Source organism: Coregonus clupeaformis, chromosome 30 (genome assembly GCF_020615455.1).
Source record: "Coregonus clupeaformis isolate EN_2021a chromosome 30, ASM2061545v1, whole genome shotgun sequence".
NCBI classification, from domain to species: Eukaryota; Metazoa; Chordata; class Actinopteri; order Salmoniformes; family Salmonidae; genus Coregonus; species Coregonus clupeaformis.
In genome coordinates this window covers 34,509,310-34,531,957 of record NC_059221.1, presented here as the reverse complement: position 1 = coordinate 34,531,957, position 22,648 = coordinate 34,509,310, and the positions used below count along the sequence as shown (strand labels likewise).

The window sequence follows — 22,648 nt, the reverse complement described above, 5'->3', positions numbered from 1 at the left end:
TTGTTTTCGAATTCTTTGTGGGGCTGTGTAATCTGAGGGAAGTACAGTGCCTTGCAAAAGTATTCATCCCCCTTGGCGTTTTTCCTATTTTGTTGCTTTACAACCTGTAATTTAAATGAATTTTTATTTGGATTTCATGTAATGGATACACACAAAATATTAGAAATTAGTGAAGTGAAAAAACATAACTTGTTTCAAAAATTTCAAAAAAATAAATAACGGAAAAGTGGTGCGTGCATATGTATTCACCCCCTTTGCTATGAAGCACCTAAATAAAAAATATCAGAAACTATGAACATCCCACGGAGCACCATTAAATCCATTATAAACAAATGGAAAGAATGGCACCACAACTATAATGAATACTCAGGGAGAAAAAGGTGTGGATTCACGCGCAGAGTGCGGCAGGTGTTTATTTCGCCTTCGCATAAGGTAGGAATCGTGGTCACAGGCGGAGAATGGTCATACACAGGTAGACAAACAGGCAGGAGAATCCAAAAACTAGGACTGAAGGCTATAACTGTTTCTCACAAACGAGCTAGGAAAAGGCTAAGTAAAGTCAAAACGAACAATACCTCACAAGGCACAAACAGAATGAACTGAACTAAATAAGGAGCTAATGAGACCAGGTGAGTAACAAACACAGGTGAAATCAATGAACAAACATGAAAGACAGGGCTACGTTCAAGAACACAAAGAAACAGGGCTACGTTCAAGAACACAAGGTTGACTAAGAAAATAAATATAGAACCTTACAACAACAAACCTGCCAAGAGAGGGCCGCCCACCAAAACTCACAGACCAGGCAAGGAGGGCATTAATCAGAGAGGCAACAAAGAGACCAAAGATAACCCTGAAGGAGCTGCAAAGCTCCACAGCGGAGATTGGAGTATCTGTCCATAGGACCACTTTAAGCTGTGCACTCCACAGAGCTGGGCTTTACGGAAGAGTGGCCAGAAAAAGCCATTGCTTAAAGAAAAAAATAAGCAAACACGTTTGGTGTTCGCCAAAAGGCATGTGGGAGACTCCCCAAACATATGGAATAAGGTACTCTGGTCAGATGAGACTAAAATTGAGCTTTTTGGACATCAAGGAAAACGCTATCTCTAGCGCAAATGCAAATTCTTGAGGGAAACCTGTTTCAGTCTTCCAGAAATTTGAGACTGGGACGGCGGTTCACCTTCCAGCAGGACAATGACCATAAGCCTACTGCTAAAGCAACACTCGAGTGGTTTAAGGGGAAACATTTAAATGTCTTGGAATGGCCTAGTAAAAGCCCAGACCTCAGTCCAATTGAGAATCTGTGGTATGACTTAAAGATTGCTGTACACCAGCTGAACCCATCCAACTTGAAGGAGCTGGAGCAGTTGTGTCTTGAAGAATGGGCAGAAATCCCAGTGGCTAGATGTGCCAAGCTTATAGAGACATACCCCAAGAGACTTGCAGCTGTAATTGCTGCAAAAGGTGGCTCTACAAAGTATTGACTTCTGGGGGGGGGTGAATAGCTATGCACGTTTTTTGTTTTTCTGTCTTATTTCTTGTTTGTTTCACAATAAAAACATGTTTTTATCTTCAAAGTGGTAGGCATGTTGTGTAAATCAAATGATACAAACCCCCCAAAAATCCATTTGAATTCCAGGTTGTAAGGCAACAAAACAGGGAAAATGCCAAGGGGGGTGAATACTTTCACAAGCCACTGTATGTGTTGTCGTAGAAATATATATGACTCGAAAGTAGTCAACTCAAACATATCTCACAAGAAACTGGAGCCTGTGAATCCAAGAATTAGACTTTTATTATCTAATAACAAAAGCCGAGCAGTTCCATGAAACGGCTGTCTCTCTTTGGCTTAGAGCTCCCTTTTATACACATACACAAATGCACAAACATGCATACATGGCATATACAGTTACCCCCTTATGGCAAATTCCTAACTTATTTTAGTTCTACACCACCCTTCTTTTTCAATGTCCAGCTGTCACACAATGTCCACTCCAAAAGGTCATGAATGCTTTTTTCTATATGAAGCCTCTCATTCTATCATTCTATTGGCTGCGTGGCCTAGGCCCCTTCTTAAAAAAGAACTAAGGTAATGCATACAATGTGTCCATAATAAGCCCATGGGCCACAGTTTGAAAGCCCCTTTGACAGAGCACATACATTCATTTAAACATAGTCATGTTTATTACTAATATTATTATTTTACCTTTGACCTCTCCCTACATTTGCCTTAATGATACATAAAATAATACCATAGTGTCTCTAATATGGTCATACATTTGGCAGGGGAGTGTGCCAAATGTTTTGTGGGCAGTGTGCACATAGCCTGTCTGCCTATGGCAGCCTTTCTCAATAGCAAGGCTATGCTCACTGAGTCTGTACATAGTCAAAGCATTCCTCAATTTTTGGTCAGTCACAGTGGTCAGGTATTCTGCATGCAGAGTCTCAATTTGGTGTTTGTCCCATTTTGTGAATTATTGGTTGGTGAGCGGACCCCAGACCTCACAACCATAAAGGGCAATGGGTTCTATAACTGATTCAAGTATTTTTAGCCAGATCCTAATTGGTATGTCAAATTTTATGTTCCTTTTGATGGCATAGATGGCCCTTCTTGCCTTGTCTCTCAGATCGTTCACAGCTTTGTGGAAGTTAACTGTGTTTAGATTGAATTTGTATTTGTGGTCCTGGCAACTGCACCTTTTTTGGAACACCATTATTTTGTCTTACTAAGATTTACTGTCAGGGCCCAGGTCTGACAGAATCTGTGCAGAAGATCTAGGTGCTGCTGTAGAAGCACCAGATCATCAGCAAACAGTAGACATTTGACTTCAGATTCTAGTAGGGTGAGGCTGGGTGCTCTCTCCCTCCCTCCCTCTCTCCCTCCCTCTCCTTCTCCCTCCCTCCCTGTTCCTCTCTCCTTCTCCCTCCCTCCCTCCCTCCCCCTCCCTCCCTCCCTCCCTCCCTCCTGTTCCTCTCTCCTTCTCCCTCCCTCCCTCCCTCCCTCCCGTTCCTCTCTCCTTCTCCCTCCCCCTCCCTTCTCTCTCTCTCCTACTCTCTTTCTCCCTCTCTCCCTCTCCTTCCCCGTCCCCCCTACCCCTTCCTATCTCTCTCCCCCTCCCTCTCTCCCTCCCCGTTCCTCTCTCCTTCTCAGCTAATGTCCCTCTTGTTGCCTAGGTAACTATTATGGGACCCCTAAGCCGCTGAGGCAGCCCGTGGTTGGGACAGTGATTCTCAGTGATGCTGTGCTCCTCGACGGTCCCCCAGGCTCCCAGCAGTCCACTCCCAAGCGCACCAAGTCCTACAATGACATGCAAAACGCCCGAGTAGTGCCTGCTGACTACGAGGATGACGACCAGGCCACAGAAATGAACAACAGTTTTACAGGTATGTCATTGTACGTGCGGTCAGACAGTTAGACACAGACTACCACTACCAAACCAGGCTGGTGTTCACTGTGGGATGTGTGTATTTGGGGTGTGGGTGAGTTGTGTGTGTGTGTGTGCGCATGTATGTTTGTGTGTATGTGTGCTAGCATGTCTACGCACATGCGCGAAAGAGAGTGTGTGTCTGTGTTTGTGCTCTCCTCTGCCCTGTGTTGCTGGGTGTTGGGCGGCGACATCATGTCTTTGTGATGCTGACTTCTCTTTGTGAGACTCATAACACTGCCATCTGCCTGTGAGGAGGGAAGAAACACAGTACAGGCAAGGATCATAGGGCCTCGATCTCCTCCCTCTCTCTCTCTCTCTCTCTCTTTCTCTCTCTCGCTCTCTCTCTTTCTCTCTCTTTCTCTCTCTCTCTCTCTCTCTCTCTCTCTCTCTCTCTCTTTCTCTCTTTCTCGCTCCCTTTCTCTCTCTTGCTCTCTCTCTCACTCCCTCCATCTTTCTCTCTCTCTCGCTCTTTCACTCTCTCTCTCGCTCTCTTTCTCTCTCTCTCTCTCTTTCTCTCTCTGTCTTTTTAAGTACATGATAATAACATTTTGTGAATAGTTTTTAGGCATAATTTCTGACTGAGTTTGAAATATCGCTTATCAGAACCTGTGTTAATGTGTTAGCCCAGACAGGAAGCAAGCTGATGGGGACGGATGAGTGTGTTTTTCTCTCTGTCTCTCTCTCTTTGAAGTCTGTTCCATCCTGGAGAGTGTGTGAGACAGTCAGTCAGTTCCTAGATGGAGTTTATTTTCTCATGGGCGGGCAGGCAGTGTGAATCTATGCTCACTCTGTGTGTCCTGCCAGTCTGGCAGAGTGGTGGATTAGCGTTTGATCACCCCTGAAAGGCTCACGGAAGTGAGAGAGGGAGGAGGGAGGCAGGGAGGGCAAGATAAAGGGAGGGAACTGGGGGGTTGGGTTTTAAGAGAAATGGAGACTGACTGCATTTTCATTATAGTCATTGGGCCCCATTCCTTTTGGACTAGCAGGCAGGGGGTTTACAGAGGGAGGGAGAGAAAGGAGTTAAGAAAGGGGGAAATGTTTTGCAGTTGTGAACCATAGTGTAAATGTTTTTGTTGGTTTTAGTAGTGCAGTGTACCCTTATCATAAAGTGTGTTATCGTTCCACCCTTAGATTCCCACATTAGGGTTGCTGCATGAAACATAAATCTCCTCTCTCTGTTTTGTTCTGTGTTGTCGTGCTCCTTACTTTCCCAGGATCCTTAGTGCGTAGTCTCTTCCCCTCTCCCTTGTTGTGCACAGGTAACCCTAGCGACCAGGACGAGAGCCGCGGAGGTGTTCTACGGCCATACCCCGCGCGCGAGAACGCTCCGTCCTATGGTCTGAACAACGTGGCCGCCACCACCTCGGACAGCGGGCAGCAGACACACGCCCAGCCCCAGGCCTCCCCAGAAGACCCCCTAGGACCCCTTCCAGACAACTGGGAGATGGCCTACACCGAGAACGGAGAAGTCTACTTTATAGAGTATGTATAATATACACAACATGACCACAAGTATGTGGACACCTGCTCATTAAACATCTCATTCCAAAATCATGAGCATTAATATGGAGTTGTTCCCCCCTTTGCTGCTATAATAGCCTCCACTCTTCTGGGAAGGCTTTCTACTAGATGTTAGAACATTGCTGTAGGGACTTGCTTCCTGTCACGCTCTGGCTCCGGGACTGTGTATTTTGAGCCAGGGTGTGTTCATTTGGTTGTGTTGTATTTGGTTGTGTTTCATTGTTTGGTCGTGTGACTCCCAATCAGTGGTAACGAGTGTCAGCTGTCGGCTCGTTATCTCTGATTGGGAGCCATATTTAAACTGTCAGTGTTCACCTTAGTGTTGTGGGTTTTTGTTCCTTTACGGTCATTGTAACTGTGGACTTCACGAATCGTTTATTGTTTTTGCACTTTAGTATAATAAAGTCATCATGTTCGCTCAACACGCTGCGTATTGGTCTGCTCCTTTTGAAGACGATCGTGACAGAAAAACCCACCAAGATGGGACCAAGCAGCGTGTCCAGGAGCCATCGCCAGGGAGATCCCTCACAGATCTCCTTCGCCTCCTGGACTGGGTCAAGCCGAGTGAGGAAGAGAAGGGCTTGACATTATGGCAGAAGGGCGAGAGGCTGGCGAGGGACATGGAGACCTGGTCCACGGGTAGGAGACGCCCGAAAATTTTTTAGGGGGGCTCACGACGTCGGACCAGCAGGAGGCCGCGATAGAGTGGCCCAGTGGGTTGCCGGAGAAGGCCGCCGGGTTACGGGGGCCACTGGTCGAAGAGGGGATGGAGGAAGTAGAGGCACGGCGAGAGGTACTGGCGTGTGTTGCCAGTCCGGTCCGGCCCGTTCCAGATCCCGGTGTAGGACCAGTGGTGTGTGTCCCCAGTACAGTCCGGCCCATCCAAGCTTCCCGCACCAGGCCAGTGGTGTGCGTCGTCAGTCCGGCGCGGCCCGTGCCTGCTCTCCGCATCAAGCCTGTGGTGCGTCTCGTCGGCCCGGCTCTGCCCGTTCCTGCTCTCCGCACCAGGTCTGTGGTGCGCGTCGCCAGCCCGTCCGGCCCATTCCTGCCACTCGTGCCAAGTCAAGGGGTGCGAGTCGTCAGCCGATTCAGCCCATTCCTGCTACTCGCAACAAGCCAAGGGTGCGAGTGCGTCAGCCGGATTCAGCCGTTCCTGCTACTCGCACCAAGCCAAGGGTGCGAGTCGTCAGCCGGATTCAGCCCATTCCTGCTACTCGCACCAAGCCAGGGGTGCAGTCGTCAGCCTGATTCAGCCCATTCCTGCTACTCGCACCAAGCCAAGGGTGCGAGTCGTCAGCTTGATTCAGCCCATTCCTGCTACTCGCACTCAAGCCAGGGATGCGAGTCTTCAGCCTGGTGAGGCCTGTTCCGGCTCCACGCACCATGCAAAGGGGTGCGTATCGTCTGCCAGGTCCGGTCCATTCCTGCCTCACGCGCCAAGCCAGGGGGTGCGCGTCGGCAGTCCTGATCCAGCTAATTGGGTCAGATCGACTGGGGGGCACTACGGGGGATTGTAGTAGGGTGGTGGTCAAGCCCGGAGCCGGAGCCGCCTCCGAGGAGCAATACCCACCCAGCCCTTCCCTATTTGGGGTGTAGGCGCGGTCGGAGTCCGCGCCTTTAGGGGGGGGTACTGTCACGCTCTGGCTCCGGGACTGTGTATTTTGAGCCAGGGTGTGTTCATTTGGTTGTGTTGTATTTGGTTGTGTTTCATTGTTTGGTCGTGTGACTCCCAATCAGTGGTAACGAGTGTCAGCTGTCGGCTCGTTATCTCTGATTGGGAGTCATATTTAAACTGTCAGTGTTCACCTTAGTGTTGTGGGTTTTTGTTCCTTTACGGTCATTGTAACTGTGGACTTCACGAATCGTTTATTGTTTTTGCACTTTAGTATAATAAAGTCATCATGTTCGCTCAACACGCTGCGTATTGGTCTGCTCCTTTTGAAGACGATCGTGACACTTCCATTCAGCCACAAGAGCATTAGTGAGGTCGGGCACTGATGGTGGGCAATTTGGCCTGGCTCGCAGTCGGCGTTCCAATTCATCCCAAAGGTGTTTGATGGAGTTAAGGTCAGGGCTCTGTGCAGGCCAGTCAAGTTCTTCCACCCCGATCTCGACAAACCATTTCGATATGGACCTCGCTTTGTGCACAGGGGCATTGTCATGCTGAAACAGGAAAGGGCCTTCCCCAAACTGTTGCCACAAAGTTGGAAGCACAGAATCGCCAAGAATGTCATTGTATGCTGTAGCATTACGATTTCCCTTCACTGGAACTAAGGGGCCTAGCCCGAACCATGAAAAACAGCCCCAGACCATAATTCCTCCTCCAACAAACCTTACAGTTGGCACTATGCATTTGGGCAGGTAGCGTTCTCCTGGCATCCGCCAAACCCAGATTCGTCCGTCAGACTGCCAGACTGAAGCGTGATTCATCACTCCAGAGAACATGTTTCCACTGCCCCAGAGTCCAATGGCTAGCTTTACACCACACCAGCTGATGCTTGGCATTGTGCATAATGATCTTAGGCTTGTGTGTGGCTGCTCGGCCATGGAAACCCATTTCATGACGCTCCTGACGAACAGTTCTCATGCTGAAGTTTGCTTCCAGAGGCAGTTTGGAACTCAGTAGTGAGAGTTGCAACCGAGGACAGACGATTTGTATGCATTACGCGCTTCAGCACTCTGCGGTCCTGTTCTGTGAGCTTGTGTGGCCTAACACTTCGTGGCTGAGCCGTTGTTGCTCCTAGATGTTTCCACTTCACAGCACTTACAGTTGACTGGGCAGCTCTAGCAGGGCAGTAATTTGATGAACTGACTTGTTGGAAAGGTGGCATTCTATGAAGGCGCCACGTTGAAAGTCACTGAGCTCTTCAGTAAGGCCATTCTACTGCAAATGTTTGTCTGTGGAGATTGCATGGCTGTGTGCTCGATTTTATACACCTGTCAGCAAAGGGTGTGGCTGAAATAGCCGAACCCACTAATTTGAAGGTGTGTCCACATACTTTTGTATACATAGTGCACCTTACACCCTACATCCTACACCAATAATGGAGAGAGACTCCAGTCCACATCATCAAATCAATCAAATCAAAATCAAATCAAATTGTATTTATCACGTGCCGAATACAACTTTACAGTGAAATGCTTGTTTACGAATCATTCCCAATGATGCAGAGTTTAAAAAATAATGATAAAACATTAAATAGTTACTTACACAAGAGGAATAAAATAAAATACACAAGAATGGAGCTATATACAGGGAGTACCAGTGCCAGATCAATGTGCAGCGGTACGAGGTACTTGAGGTAGATATCTCCATGAAGGCTGGGTAACGTGACTAGGCATCCACATAGCTAGATAATAATACGAGTAAAATAAAGAACAGAGTAGCAGCAGCAAATGATGAGTGTAAAAGCGTGTGTGTGAGTGTGCGTGTATGTATGTTTGTCTGTGTTGTGTCGGTATGCGTGTGTATGTTATGTATGTGTGCATGTGTATTGTTTGAATGTGTGAGTGATTTGTGTGTGAGTGAGTGTGTATATGGTGTGTATATATAGTCTAGTGAGTGTGCATAGGGTCAGTGCAAGATAGAGTCAGTGCAGATAGTTCGGGTACCATTAATTGACTATTTAGCAGTCTGGCTATTTAGCAGTCTAATGGCTTGGGGGTAAAAACTGTCTCGGCGCCTGTTGGTCCGAGAGCCGATGCTCCGGTACCGTTTGCCAGACGGTAGCAGAGTGAACAGTCTATGGCTTGGGTGGCTGGAGTCTTTGGCAATTTTTTGGCCATTCCTCTGACACCGCGTGATATATAGAGGTCCTGGATGACAGGGAGCTCGGCCCCAGTGATGTACTGGGCTTTCTGCACCACCCATAGTGTACATATTCACCCTGTACACTATGCCCTATACCCTATGTAAGTACCGTTACACTGAGAATGAAGAGGTCTACTTCATAGACTACATACCCTAAATACAGTGCCCTATATACTCCCTATACTATCAAGCCTCTCTGTCCTGTATCCCACCACTATCCCACCCTCCCTCCTCCCCTCCCTCAGACAGGCCTGTCAGTGCTCATTGCTCTCCAGGCCATTAATCCTCTATAGTCTGATCTCTTTAGAAATCACGGGCAGATCAGATCACTTGACCACCTCAATGAAGCCCAGCCCTCTGTCCTCAGACCAACACACAGAGCCTGCCTTCCTGCCTGCCTGCCTGCCTGCCTGCCTGTCTGTCTGTCTGTCTGTCTGTCTGTCTGTCTGTCTGTCTGTCTGCCTGCCTGTCTGTCTGTCTGTCTGTCTGTCTGTCTGCCTGCCTGCCTGCCTGCCTGCCTGCCTGCCTGCCTGCCTGCCTGCCTGTCTGTCTGTCTGCCTGCCTGCCTGTCTGTCTGTCTGGCTGGCTGGCTGGCTGGCTGGCTGGGAGGGGATGAGGAAATAGCTGGGTGCATTCAACACCTGCATGTTTGTCTGCTTTTATTATTGGACTAGCAGAGTCACGAGGATTGAAAGGAGAGCTTGTAGCGGGGCGGCAGGTAGCTTAGTGGTTAAGAGCGTTGTGCCAGTAACCGAAAGGTCGCTGGTTCTAATCCCCAAGCCGACTAGGTGAAAAATCTGTCGATGTGCCCTTGAGCAAGGCACTTAACCCTAATTGCTCCTGTAAGTCGCTCTGGAAAAGAGCGTCTGCTAAATGACTTAAATGTAAATGTAGTGGTGATGTTGAGGATACAGCTAACTATTCTAGACAATAGGTCGACAATGACTCCAACCCTCTTGTCTGTGTTTCTCAATAGGGGAGAAGTCTGTTTGGTGTAGCGTTAATCTCTGTTTGGTTTTACTAGTTTGTTGACAAGCCTATTGACCTAAACCCTTTACGTCCTTGTGCTGATGAGATCATTGGGCCTTTGTTAGCTTTTAGTGCTCATCACCTTGACTTCAGAGCCAGTCTTTAACAGCTCTGTGTGTTTGTTGTTTTCTCAGCCACAACACAAAGACCACATCATGGCTCGACCCTCGCTGTCTGGAGAAACCTCTGGAACCTCTGGAAGAGTGTGAGGATGATGGTAAGCCAGGCCTTGTGTGTGTGTGTGTGTGTGTGTGTGTGTGTGTGTGTGTGTGTGTGTGTGTGTGAGAGAGAGAGAGAGAGCGAGAGAGGATGTGAGTGTGTTTGTGTGTGTGTCATTCATTTCTGTGCTCTATTGTTTACCACTTAATCTTGTACCTTGTTGATAGTATCAGTAGGTGGTGACACTGAGCTCATATATAAATATGATAAAGTCTGTTTCTATACAGTGGTCCTGTCATTACTATGACAGTGTTTTGATACCTTGGTCAAAATGGAAAAGTGGTAATTTTTTTTGATTGGCTTTCCATCTAAGGAATTGTGTAATAGTTCCTTTGAATATTTGTGTAAATGTAACATTTTCAAATAAATATCTATGCAACAATGTCACATTACATTTGTTTAGGAACATACAAGTAATGATATATATGATATATACTCCTGAGTGGCGCAGTGGTCTAAGGCACTGCATCGCAGTGCTAACTGTGCCACTAGAGATCCTGGTTCGAATCCAGGCTCTGTCGCAGCCGGCCGCGACCGGGAGACTCATGTGCGGCGCACAATTGGTCCAGGGTAGGGGAGGGAATGGCCGGCAGGGATGTAGCTCAGTTGATAGAGCATGGCGTTTGCAACGCCAGGGTTGATTCCCACGGGGGGCCAGTATGAAAAAAAAATATATGTATTCACTAACTGTAAGTCGCTCTGGATAAGAGCGTCTGCTAAATGACTAAAATGTATATAGATGTCTGTGTGTGAAAATTCAGAAGAAATACATTATTTTGACCAATTCTTCGACCAATATCAGAAATGGCACCACCATGTGGCCGTTTAGCTAACTGTGTCATATTTTAGGTCCATATATCATTGATTTAATGGATTACGGTGCATCTATTTTTCAGTAAGTACTCATTGGTGACTTAAAGATGTATATTTCTCTCCCTCCTTGTCTTTCTCTGTAATATTACTGTCTCTCCTTATTTTCCTTTATTTGTCATTCCATCAACCAATCAAACCCCTTTCTTTTTCATCCTGCTCTCTTCACATTGGAGAAGAAGGGGTACATACTGAGGAACCGGACAATGAGCTAGGTATGCACCTTTATTTGCTCTCTCTCTCTCTCTCTCTCTCTCTCTCTCTCTCTCTCTCTCTCTCTCTCTCTCTCTCTCTCTCTCTCTCTCTCTCTCTCTCTCTCTCTCTCACTTTGTTTCTGTCATTGCATTGGCTATCGGCTGTATATTGGTGAGGGTTATGGTGATTCTCAACCTTTTCTTTCTATACTGTTAATCAATCAATCATATTTGATTTGAAAAGCATTTGATACAAAATCTTGATCTACAACTACTAAATTATTTCTTACCATGTCACTCACCTATTTGGATGTGTCACGATAATTGTATTATTTGGCTCATATATTGACTTAACAGGGTGGGCTGCTTGCTTCTAACTGCTGAGTGAGTGATTTCCTTTTATGCAGGAGAACACATTAGGAATATGTTTGGTTTGACGTCTCAGGTTGGTCTCCGTACTTATTGGTTTGACGTCTCAGGTTGGTCTCCGTACTTATTGGTTTGACGTCTCAGGTTGGTCTCCGTACTTATTGGTTTGACGTCTCAGGTTGGTCTTCGTACTTATTGGTTTGACGTCTCAGGTCGGTCTCCGTACTTATTGGTTTGACGTCTCAGGTTGGTCTTCGTACTTATTGGTTTGACGTCTCAGGTCGGTCTCCGTACTTATTGGTTTGGCATCTCAGGTTGGTCTCCGTACTTATTGGTTTGACATCTCAGGTTGTTCTCCGTATTTGTTGGTTTGACATCTCAGGATGGTCTCCGTACTTATTGGTTTGACGTCTCAGGTCGGTCTCCGTACTTATTGGTTTGGCATCTCAGGTCGGTCTCCGTACTTATTGGTTTGACGTCTCAGGTCGGTCTCCGTACTTATTGGTTTGGCATCTCAGGTCGGTCTCCGTACTTATTGGTTTGACATCTCAGGTTGGTCTCCGTACTTATTGGTTTGACATCTCAGGTTGGTCTCCGTACTTATTGGTTTGACGTCTCAGGTTGGTCTCCGTACTTATTGGTTTGACGTCTCAGGTCGGTCTCCGTACTTATTGGTTTGACGTCTCAGGTTGGTCTCCGTACTTATTGGTTTGACGTCTCAGGTCGGTCTCCGTACTTAGAGCTGCTCCACAGACTGGAAAATTGCTCTGCTGATTCACAGGCCACTTTGTAGACTATTTGGCAGAAACAGAAATGCTCCTGAAAGGGAATGCAATCTCTGACTCTTTCAGGGCTCTGAGTGTCGGGCCTATGAGCTCCTATTATTTCTGGCACATCAGAAGCAGGCAGTCTGTGATTATTGATTGTGAAATCCAGCCAGCTCCAAAGTGTTTGTGGGAGTTATCAGCAGCCCACGCTAACACACGGCGCTAATGTCTTTGTATGAAATCAAATACAGTGAGGAGGAAAATGAGATGCTAAGGCTTTAATGAGAGTGTCAACTTAATAGGCACTCTCTGTCAGACAATTCCCTTTGAGCGCCGATGCAGCCGAGTGTGTGCACGTGTACGAGCTTGTGTTTGTGTGTGTGCGCACCCTGGAGGAAGCAGTATTTGAAAGGTATATACTGAAACATGGTAACATCTGCAGTGAACACATAGCCATAAACTGCATGTAGATGAACAGTTATGTAAGGTAGAATCACACAGATACATAAAGATACATAAAGATGTTGGCTCTCTACATTGTTGTAAATGTCTTATGACTGCCCTGAGTCATGTAGACAGTTGGCCAATGTGATTTTTGTCTGAATGTTCCGAGAACATTGTACTGTCTATTTCTATGAAGATGTCCATTGAAAGCAGATATGCAATTTGTTGACACCACAACACAGTACCGACTTGGATGCACATTGCACATTATCCCGAATGCTAATCAATAAAATAATCTGTTAAATCTGCTGCTCTGTTTTGCCTGTTTACAGCGGGTCATTTCATAGGGAACTGTCGGAGGCGCTCTTGTATTCTCAAGTCACCAACATTTGGAGAATAAAGGCGCTAACATGGCGACCGATATAAAACCTGGCCAAACTCTCTTAATATATGGTTCTGGACTGGTCTATATACAGTACTGGCCTGCTGGCTAAGTTAACTTGTGTGAGGCGTGCAATTGTGTACATCTATCAACTGTTTGTAGCAGTTGACAACGTAGAAAACAACCTGGTTCTGTTCTGAAGACAGAGATAAATATGAGCGGGCTGGGTCTGAGTGTATGAATAGTGAATTTAGTAGGAGGGAGCGGTCAAACTCTGCAGTCTAATTTAGTTCAGAAACTCCCCTGACAGCTGGCTGTGTGTGTAGCCTGTGTGTGTGTCTCGCTCAGTGAGGTAGAGAGAGTAGTTTGACTCCATGTTAAATGTCTGCACCATGGGCCACTGACTGTACTGAGAAAAAAAATAACAAATAGGAATAATAATAAAGCGAAGAGTCATGTCAGGTAAACATAGATTCACTTCAGAGTTGCTTTACACACCTGAGAGACCTTGAATAAGGAAAACAGCACAGTGTCATCCTCTAAAGTTCTTACTGAAGGAGAACACTACCTTAATGAATGTGTAATTACAGTGATCTAACATTGCTGTTCCTTCTCTGTTTCAGAGCTGCCTGCAGGATGGGAGAAGATAGATGACCCAGTGTATGGGGTGTACTACGTAGAGTAAGTTGGAACACCTCATTGACACCTCACGGTTCATAGCGATCTTTTTTCACATTCCTCTCATTAACCCCACAATAATTAATAAGACGGAATTCATCAGCATTTTCATGTAGTTTACTGTAAACTGCGACATTTCAGCTGAACTGGCATTTTCTCTCCATCTCTCTGTCAGACCTTTTTTACATTCAGTGTACTATAATTGGTTTGAAGCAAAGTAGATTTAGCTGAAACCAGACTCCATTTTGTGTGGCCAGTGTGTAGTTTGTGTAGACCTATGTGGTTGCCACAGAGCTGGTGGGATTTACGAGGCTGTGAGCCAGAGGATGTCAAACACTGTGTACTGCCATTTATCATGGTGACAATCAATATCCCACACTCATCCTTTCCCTGTCCCTGGTTCTTTCTCTCCCATTCTCACTCTCACTCACTCACTCTCCCTCTCTCTCTCTCTCTCTCTCTCTCTCTCTCTCTCTCTCTCTCTCTCTCTCTCTCTCTCTCTCTCTCTCTCTTTCTCTCCCCCTCTCTCTCTCTCTCTCTCTCTCTCTCTCTCTCTCTCTCTCTCTCTCTCTCTCTCTCTCTCTCTCTCTCTCTCTCTCTCTCTCTCTCTCTCTCTCTCTCTCACTCTCGCTCTGTCTCTCTCACATCATCTCTCACATCATCAGTCACATCAACAGGAAGACCCAGTATGAGAACCCCATAGTGGAGGCTAAGCGTAGGAAGCAGCTGGAGCAGCCGCAGCCTCCTGAAGGTGAGCGGTACATTCGAGGTTCGTTTCCTGCCCTGGCACGGCACCATTTCTTTCTTTCTTCATGTCTGTCTCCGTCTCGTCTGTCTCTCGACATGTCTTGTCTCATGTCTTGTCCTGCAGGGTTGGGTTTAATTCCATTTGAAGTCAGTAATTCCAGGAAGTTAATTGAAATCCCAGTTTAAGAATTAAAAGTTAGTTCGTCAGAATTAGAATTTCGATTCATTCTCCTGGATTTGAAATGGAATTGGCCCCAACCCTTGTGCTGTCCTGTTGGCGTTTGGGTTCTTATTAGTTTGATTAAAGATCATTAAAACATCATTTTTATATTCCTTTCAAGACATGAGCCACTGTAGCGTCCGCTTATTTGTCATCAGAGGCTTAGAGCTGTGGAAGCTGCCGTCCATGTGCAAACTGCTGCTGATATCATGCTTGCTAAGTGTTAGGACCACTGAGACACAATGTTATGATGAAATGGCATGTAAGGATCAGATGTAATGTTAAAACATATTTTAAATAAATGTATCTCTTATTGCATAATGTACTGTGTTAGAATAAATGACTACTTGCCAGTTATGATGAATAATTAGTCTGTTAAGACATTTTGGGATTTTGAGGAGTTTGGGTGTATATTGTGCATGTGTTAACTGTGTAGAGCAGGAGTGTCAAACTATTTTTGCCCCGGGGGCCACATTCGGTCTTAAACGAGGTCTGGAGGGCTGCACCGAAAATGTGTTATATTTCCTCGCCTTCAAATGTGTAAAAAGTAGTCCTCTGTCTGTCTAGCTTTCATTTCGGTGATTATTAGGAAGCTGGACAAAGTCAAGAAACTGTATGAATGTATGTCTATCATTTCTACACAGTTTCTATTTGGTTTTAGTCATTTTAAAGTGTATTGCGTTTGTCCCCCCCCCCCCAGCCAGCGGGCGTATGTTTGACACCCCTGGTGTAGAGCAAGTTTGAGTGAGCAAATGCATGATGTGACGCTTATGTCTGTGTACCTATGTTTGTATTTTATCGATTGTGTACGTTTGTGTGTGTCAGTGTATGTGTGTGTATTTGTGTGTGTGCATCCGTGTGTTTGCGCCTGTGCATGCGTGTGTGTTCTTGCATACACCCGTGTGTGTGTGTTTGTGTGTGTGATTTCACAGTCCCTCTGTGTCTCTCGCTGTACAGAGTGGATAGAGGAGCACTCATCAGCTGGTGCTCCCCTGGCCATCTATCCCAGTAACCACCTAGAGACGTACCGTGACCCCCAGGTCCCGCCCCCACTGCCCCCTGCCCCGGGAGGGACCAAACGTGAGTGGGGTTGCACTTTCTAGACAACACACACACACGCACAAACACACACACACACACTTTCAATACCAGGGTCTTTTGCACCACAGACATCTAACTCAAATACACCCACAATGTACAGTTTCAGTGATACACATGCATGACCAGAGACAGACAGACATAAACACAGACAGGGGACCCTTGGGATCAAGGGTTTCAAGGGATCAAACTCTTCAGGAAACAATTACCATATAAGGTTTTTAACATGTCTATCAGCCCACATGTACCATAATGAACGTTCTGTGTATGTTAACTAGCTATGACCAACACACCATGGATATTAAGCATTCTCTACTAGCATTCACTGACTATTGTCACTGATTAAACAAATGGTGAGCAATTGATTATACAATGGTGAGCAATTGATTATATTATATGGATGCTTGGGTTGATGGACAGAAAGACAGACATAGATAGGTAGACAAGTGAAATGACAGACAGGCAGCTAATTTAACTGACACGGACAGACATAGAAATATGTTCCAAATAACGTTATTTGCCCTGTGTTCTGTAGGAGGGAAGCCGTTCTTCACGCGGAACCCAGCGGAGCTGAACGGAATCTTCATAAACACCAAACTGAAGAAGAGCCGCCGCGGGTTCGGCTTTACCGTCGTCGGGGGCGACGAGCCGGATGAGTTCCTACAGATCAAGAGTCTCGTCCTGGATGGTCCTGCTGCTGTGGATGGGAAGATGGAGACAGGTGCAGTACACTGTCTTAGCCCACAGAGGGCACTGTTTTACACCATTTATACAGAAAGCATTTGCCCAATTGCTAAGGAGGTTGAAGTGATTGTGTAAGCTAAAGACTATACATATTGGAGACATATGGTAATATACTTGCACCTCACATAGTACATTCACTGTGTTACTTACTGTTCTACTAACTGTATTACTAACTGTCCTGTCCGTCTCCCTGTCTCTATCCTCTAGGTGATGTCATAGTGAGTGTGAATGACATCATCGTGCTTGGCTACACCCATGCCCAGGTGGTAAAGATCTTCCAGTCCATCCCAATCGGCTCCATGGTGGACCTGGCCCTGTGCCGTGGCTACCCCCTGCCCTTTGACCCCGACGACCCCAACACCAGCCTGGTGACCTCCGTGGCCATCCTGGACAAGGAGCCCATCATCGTCAACGGCCAGCAGAGCTACGACTCCCCGTCCAGCCACGGCAGCCAGACCGGAGGCCCCGTTAACGGGATAAGGGAGCCGCGGGCTCTCAGCCCCTCGGCGGAGGTGACGTCCAACGGCTCTCACGGTTACTCCTCCAGCGATGTGGTCACCCTGGCGTCGTCCATCGCTGGGCAGCCCGAGCTGATCACGGTGCACATGGAGAAGGGCGATAAGGGCTTTGGGTTCACCATCGCTGACAGCCTGACGGGTGGGGGTCAGAGGGTGAAGCAGATTGTGGACTACCCCCGCTGCAGGGGCCTGAAGGAGTCAGACATTCTGATGGAGGTGAACAAGAGGAACGTCCAGAACATGAGTCACAACCAGGTGGTGGACCTGCTCAGCAAGTGTCCCAGAGGGAGCGAGGTCACCATGCTGGTGCAGAGAGGTACGTAGTCCACTGATCAGGATCAGGAGGGAGGGAGAGGAGGAAGGAAGGACTGAGGAATTGGATTGAGGGTTGTCTGGTCATAATGCTGGTACATGCTCAACCCAGGAGGAGGATATGAGAAGGGGAAGGAGGGAATGGGAGAGGAGGATGGATGGATGGATGGAGCAATAGAGGTGTGTCTGCAGATAAAGGCACTTCCACTGGCAAACAGCATGCATAGCTGAGATGTTGAGTGTGTTAGGGAGTAAGTGAGTAAAAGGATGAATACAGGAGGGTGTGGATGTTATGTGGAGAAGAAAAATGTGTAGGTGATCAGATAAGTGAGGGAGGGAATGGATGGCAAGGTGGTGAGCAGGGCCAGGATGGGAGGAGGAGACAGAGGAGAAGACAGGAGGATGGTGTTAGGTCAGGGACTCTTATCTGTCATGAATATGGATGAAGAGTGACTCTGCTGAGATACTGCTAGTCTCCCTGTGTTCTGTCAGCTCACTCTTTGGCATAAGCCCTCCTGCTTCTCTCAATTCAATTCAATTAAATTTCAATTTAAGGGCTTTATTGGCATGGGAAGCATATGTTAACATTGCCGAAGCAAGTGAAGTAGATAGTAAACAAAAGTGAAATAAACAATAAAAATTAACAGTAAACATTACACTAAGAAGTTTCAAAAGAATAAAGACATTTCAAATGTCATATTATGTATATATACATTGTTGTAACTCTCTCTCTCTGTCGCTCTCTCTCTGTCGCTCTCTCTCTTTCTCATCTCTCTCTCTCTCTCTCTCTCTCTCTCTCTCTCTCTCTCTCTCTCGCTCCCTCTCTCTGTCTTTCTCCTCTGTCTTTCTCTCTTGTCTTTTCAATTTATTTCACTTATTCTTTATCACTATCTCTAGCTTTCACTCTTTTTCTCTCACTATCTTTTACTTATTCTTTCTCACTTTGTATCTCTCTCACACACTCTCTCACCCCCTCTCTTTCACCCTTGTCTTTGTCTCTGGCACTGTGTCTGTGTTGCTTAGATGATAATTGGGTGTCTTAATCACTTAACCACTGCGTCTCACTTAACCACTGCGTCTCCCGAGTCTCACTGCGTCTCCCGAGTGGCGCAGTGGTCTAAGGCAGTGGTCTAAGGCGCAGTGGTCTAAGGCAGTGCAGGCTGTGCCACTAGAGATCCTGGTTCGAATCCAGGCTCTGTTGTAGCTGGCCGTGACCGGGAGACCCATGGGGCGGCGCGCAATTAGCCCAGCGTCGTCCAGGGTAGGGGAGGGAATGGCCGGCAGGGATGTAGCTCAGTTGATAGAGCATGGTGTTTGCAACGCCAGGGTTGTGGGTTCGATTCCCACAGGGGGTATGAAAAAAATAATAATGTAAGTCGCTCTGGATAAGAGCGTCTGCTAAATGACGTAAATGTTAATAGTGAGAGTGCTCAGCCAAAGACGCCGTCTTATGCTGATCAAAGTGTCTTATTTTCCAATTAGCTTGGGAGGGATACAGAGAGCGAAAGTGAGAGAGAGATACAGAGGGTGAGGTGGGGTGAAGGGAGAGAAAGAGGGATAAATAGGGAAAGAGAGGTACAGAGCAGAGAGAACAGCCATTGATTCTGATTAGAGGAATATGTGAAATGGAGGCTGAGCTAGTCAAGGCCGTTAGCAGCAGCAAAGCTGTGAAAGCAGAAGTCTGTATTCCACAGGAGGTTGGTGGCACCTTAATTGGGGAGGACGGGCTCGTGGTAATGGCTGGATTGGAATAGGTGGAATGGTATCAAATACACCAAACACATGGTTTCCAGGTGTTTCATGCCATTCCATTTGCTCCGTTCCGGCCATTATTATGAGCTGTTCTCCCCTCAGCAGCATCCTGTGCTGTATTCACACATCATTAATGTCTATGATTAACCTTCCTCTGTCACTACAATCCAGACCATCTTTAGCACATCAATTACCACTGGAGATTAAACATAATAGGTCTGTAAAAAAAATTAAGTATTCCATAAAGGGTAACACTAAAACCTTCCTCAACAGCGTTCTCACTTTACCATGTAAAAATAATAAATACATTACATTAAAATAATTATAAAAGGTTACAGTCAGAGTTTTGCAAGGATAGAGAAAGAAACAAACTGTTAATAACAACCATCATTATCCATACAGTTTCTAACCAGGCGCTAATTTGGCTTCAGCCCTAATAGTTTGTGAAATTGCTAACCCTGCCTCCTTCCCTAGATCCCTATTACCTGAGGGTGGGCATATGCAGGCAGCATCAATTATGATCTCTAATGAGTTGACCTTGGGTGCCTGGGCTGAAATAACGCTGCTGTATTGACTTAAATGTCAGCATCATTACTGGCCTGTACAAGACTGATACACACGCCGATACAGCCTGTCTCCTGGCTGCTAGGACATCCACAGGGATAGAGGGGGCAAGAAGGGAGAGAGGAAGGGCATGGCAATGGGGGCAGACACCCGAGACAATCTCCCTTAGCGTAGATGGTAGGTGGCCATTACACTAGACCCAGGTCAGTTCCTTGGTCAATTTCCTGTTGCTGGGACCAGGAGTTCTCTGTATCTCTAAATGGAGTTTCTGTAAAATAGAAAAGTTGTTTGTGTGGAAGGAGAAAAGCTCACAGAGACGTCGAGAATTGATTGTCGGTAAGGGGTTCTGTTTTGCTGGCTATGCAGTACAAATGTTTAATGAATGCATATTGTCTAGCTGTACAATGTGTTTTGTCAATACATCAATATGTGCCACAATAGCATAACAATGTATCAGAATTTAATTGAATCGTGGCTTGGATGGGCGTCCTAGTTTTCAATGTTTAACCCATAGACTAATATCAAGAGAGGGGAGAGGGAGAATGTTTTAGGTCAACAAACATACAGTTCATTAACCCTTCTCATCCACTCCCACCCTTACCTCTCCTCTTTCCCCCCCTCAAACCCTTGTACCCACAATATCTGTCCTCCCCTCCCTTTCTCTCTATGCGAGGTGAGTCGTAAATATCCTCCATCTTGCCTTGCCTTTGTTTCCATGACGATGCTCTGCAGCACCTCAGTAGGGACTATCCCCTGGGGTATGAGAGAGAGAGAGAGAGAGAGAGAGAGAGAGAGAGAGAGAGAGAGAGAGAGAGAGAGAGAGAGAGAGAGAGAGAGAGAGAGAGAGAGAGAGAGAGAGAGAGAGAGAGAGAGAGAGAGAGAGAGAGAGAGAGAGAGAGAGAGAGAGAGAGAGAGAGAGAGAGAGAGAGAGAACGTGGGGATGAATAGAAGAAGGAACAGTGGAAATAGAAAGAGACTGAAATAGGGACTAAAGTTGAAGGTGAAGGAGTTTAGCCAAACAAAATAGGATATTTGTCATGTGGTTCCTGTAGCACTGTGATGTATGGGCAGTTGAGGATGGCCATTCATTCCCTTAGTGTAGGCACGGCTGAGAATATATCCAAGGCCACAGCCTGAACAGAGCATAGAAACAGCAAGCCATTCACTGACTGCAATTGTTCCACTCTGAAAAAATACATGTCATGTACCCACACACGTACATTTACATTTTAGTCATTTAGCAGACGCTCTTATCCAGAGCGACTTACAGTTAGTGAATACATATTTTATTTTATACTGGCCCCCCGTGGGAATCGAACCCACAACCCTGGCGTTGCAAACGCCATGCTCTATCAACTGAGCTACATCCCTGCCGGCCATTCCCTCCCCTACCCTGGACAACGCTGGGCCAATTGTGCGCCGCCCATGAGTCTCCCGGTCGCGGCCGGCTGCGACAGAGCCTGGATTCGAACCAGGATCTCTAGTGGCACAGTTAGCACTGCGATGCAGTGCCTTAGACCACTGCGCCACTCAGTGCCTTGCGAAAGTATTCATCCCCCTTCATCCTATTTTGAATAGATTTTTATTTGGATTTCATGTAATGGACAAAATAGTCCAAATTGGTGAAGTGAAATGAAAAAATAACTTGTTACAAAAAATAAATTGTTCCCCACAGTGAAGCATGGTGGTGGCAGCATCATGTTTTTCATCGGCAGGGACTGGGAACTGGTCAGAATTGAAGGAATGATGGATGGCGCTAAATACAGGGAAATTCTTGAGGGAAACTTGTTTCAGTCTTCCAGAGATTTGAGACAGGGACGGAGGTTCACCTTCCAGCAGGACAATGACCCTAAGCATACTGCTAAAGCAACACTCGAATGGTTTAAGGGGAAACATTTAAATGTCTTGGAATGGCCTAGTCAAAGCCCAGACCTCAATCCAATTGATAATATGTGGTATGACTTAAAGATTGCTGCACACCAGCAGAACCCATCCAACTTGAAGGAACTGGAGCAGTTTTGCCTTGAAGAATGGGCAAAAATCCCAGTGGCTAGATGTGCCAAGCGTATAGAGACATACCCCAAGAGACTTGCAGCTGTAATTGCTGCAAAAGGTGGCTCTACAAAGTATTGACTTTGGGGGGGGGTAAATAGTTATGCACGCTCAAGTTTTCCATTTTTTGTCTTATTTCTTGTTTGCTTCACAATAAAAAATAGTTTGCATCTTCAAAGTGGTAGGCATGTTGTGTAAATGAAATTATACAAACCGCCCCCAAAAATCAATTTTAATTCCAGGTTTTAAGGCAACAAAATAGGAAAAATGCCAAGGGGGGGTGAATATTTTCGCAAGCCACTGTATACTTCCCCACGCACAGACCCAATCACATATTGACACTCACACATCCACCCACCACTTTCTCCCCATAATCTCCACATTAATAGCTGTCCCTATCCAGTTAGCTGGGTGGCTCTGACACAGTTAAGACAGACCCAAGGCGTCACTCTTTGAGCCAAGTGTTAAACCTGGAACGCTCCACAGCTCCACTCTGTCCTCAGTCCATTACAGATCAACTCACTGACCACTCTGCTCTTTCACTCCAACACTGTTTACTTCCCTTTCCATTAGCATCACAATAGCCAGGCCCTCTTAGTCATTCAGACAGCATGGTCCACTCAGTATTCAGAAGACTGGGCCTTTTAAGCCTGTGTTGAATCCTTAGTGATCAATCCAGAGGCCTTTAAAAGGAGCAACGGGCCAACGGATTCACTGTTCCGTTTCTGAGTATTGAGCAGAGCCTTGTTGTCATTCGGCTGCTCAGGCTCAGGCAGGGGGAAGGAACTAGGTGGCGTGAGCACAATGCATAACTCAGACCTGGTGGGTGTGTGTTGGGTGGGTGGGGTGGGTGGGGGGTATAGTGTGTGTGTGTGTGTGTGTGTGTGTGTGTGTAATATCCCAAAATCATTTTCGGCTGTAGGTAATAA

The 22,648-nt window shown here is 46.5% G+C and overlaps 1 protein-coding gene across 10 annotated transcripts in view; it reads left to right on the top strand.

Moving 5' to 3' along the window:
* LOC121545359 (membrane-associated guanylate kinase, WW and PDZ domain-containing protein 1) overlaps positions 1–22,648 on the top strand; it is a 182,922-nt gene that overhangs the window by 120,040 nt on the left and 40,234 nt on the right. For 4 of the 10 annotated variants that reach the window (XM_041855806.2, XM_041855807.2, XM_041855804.2 and 1 more), the window contains exons 4-12: positions 3,175–3,384; positions 4,643–4,910; positions 9,924–10,006; positions 11,055–11,093; positions 13,658–13,715; positions 14,378–14,481; positions 15,637–15,759; positions 16,313–16,498; positions 16,729–17,355. In XM_041855806.2, coding sequence (XP_041711740.2) covers positions 3,175–3,384; positions 4,643–4,910; positions 9,924–10,006; positions 11,055–11,093; positions 13,658–13,715; positions 14,378–14,481; positions 15,637–15,759; positions 16,313–16,498; positions 16,729–17,355 — 1,698 coding nt within the window. The remainder of the gene's footprint in view (positions 1–3,174; positions 3,385–4,642; positions 4,911–9,923; positions 10,007–11,054; positions 11,094–13,657; positions 13,716–14,377; positions 14,482–15,636; positions 15,760–16,312; positions 16,499–16,728; positions 17,356–22,648) is intronic. The other 6 variants (XM_041855810.2, XM_041855813.2, XM_041855811.2 and 3 more) reach the window with 5 other exon arrangements.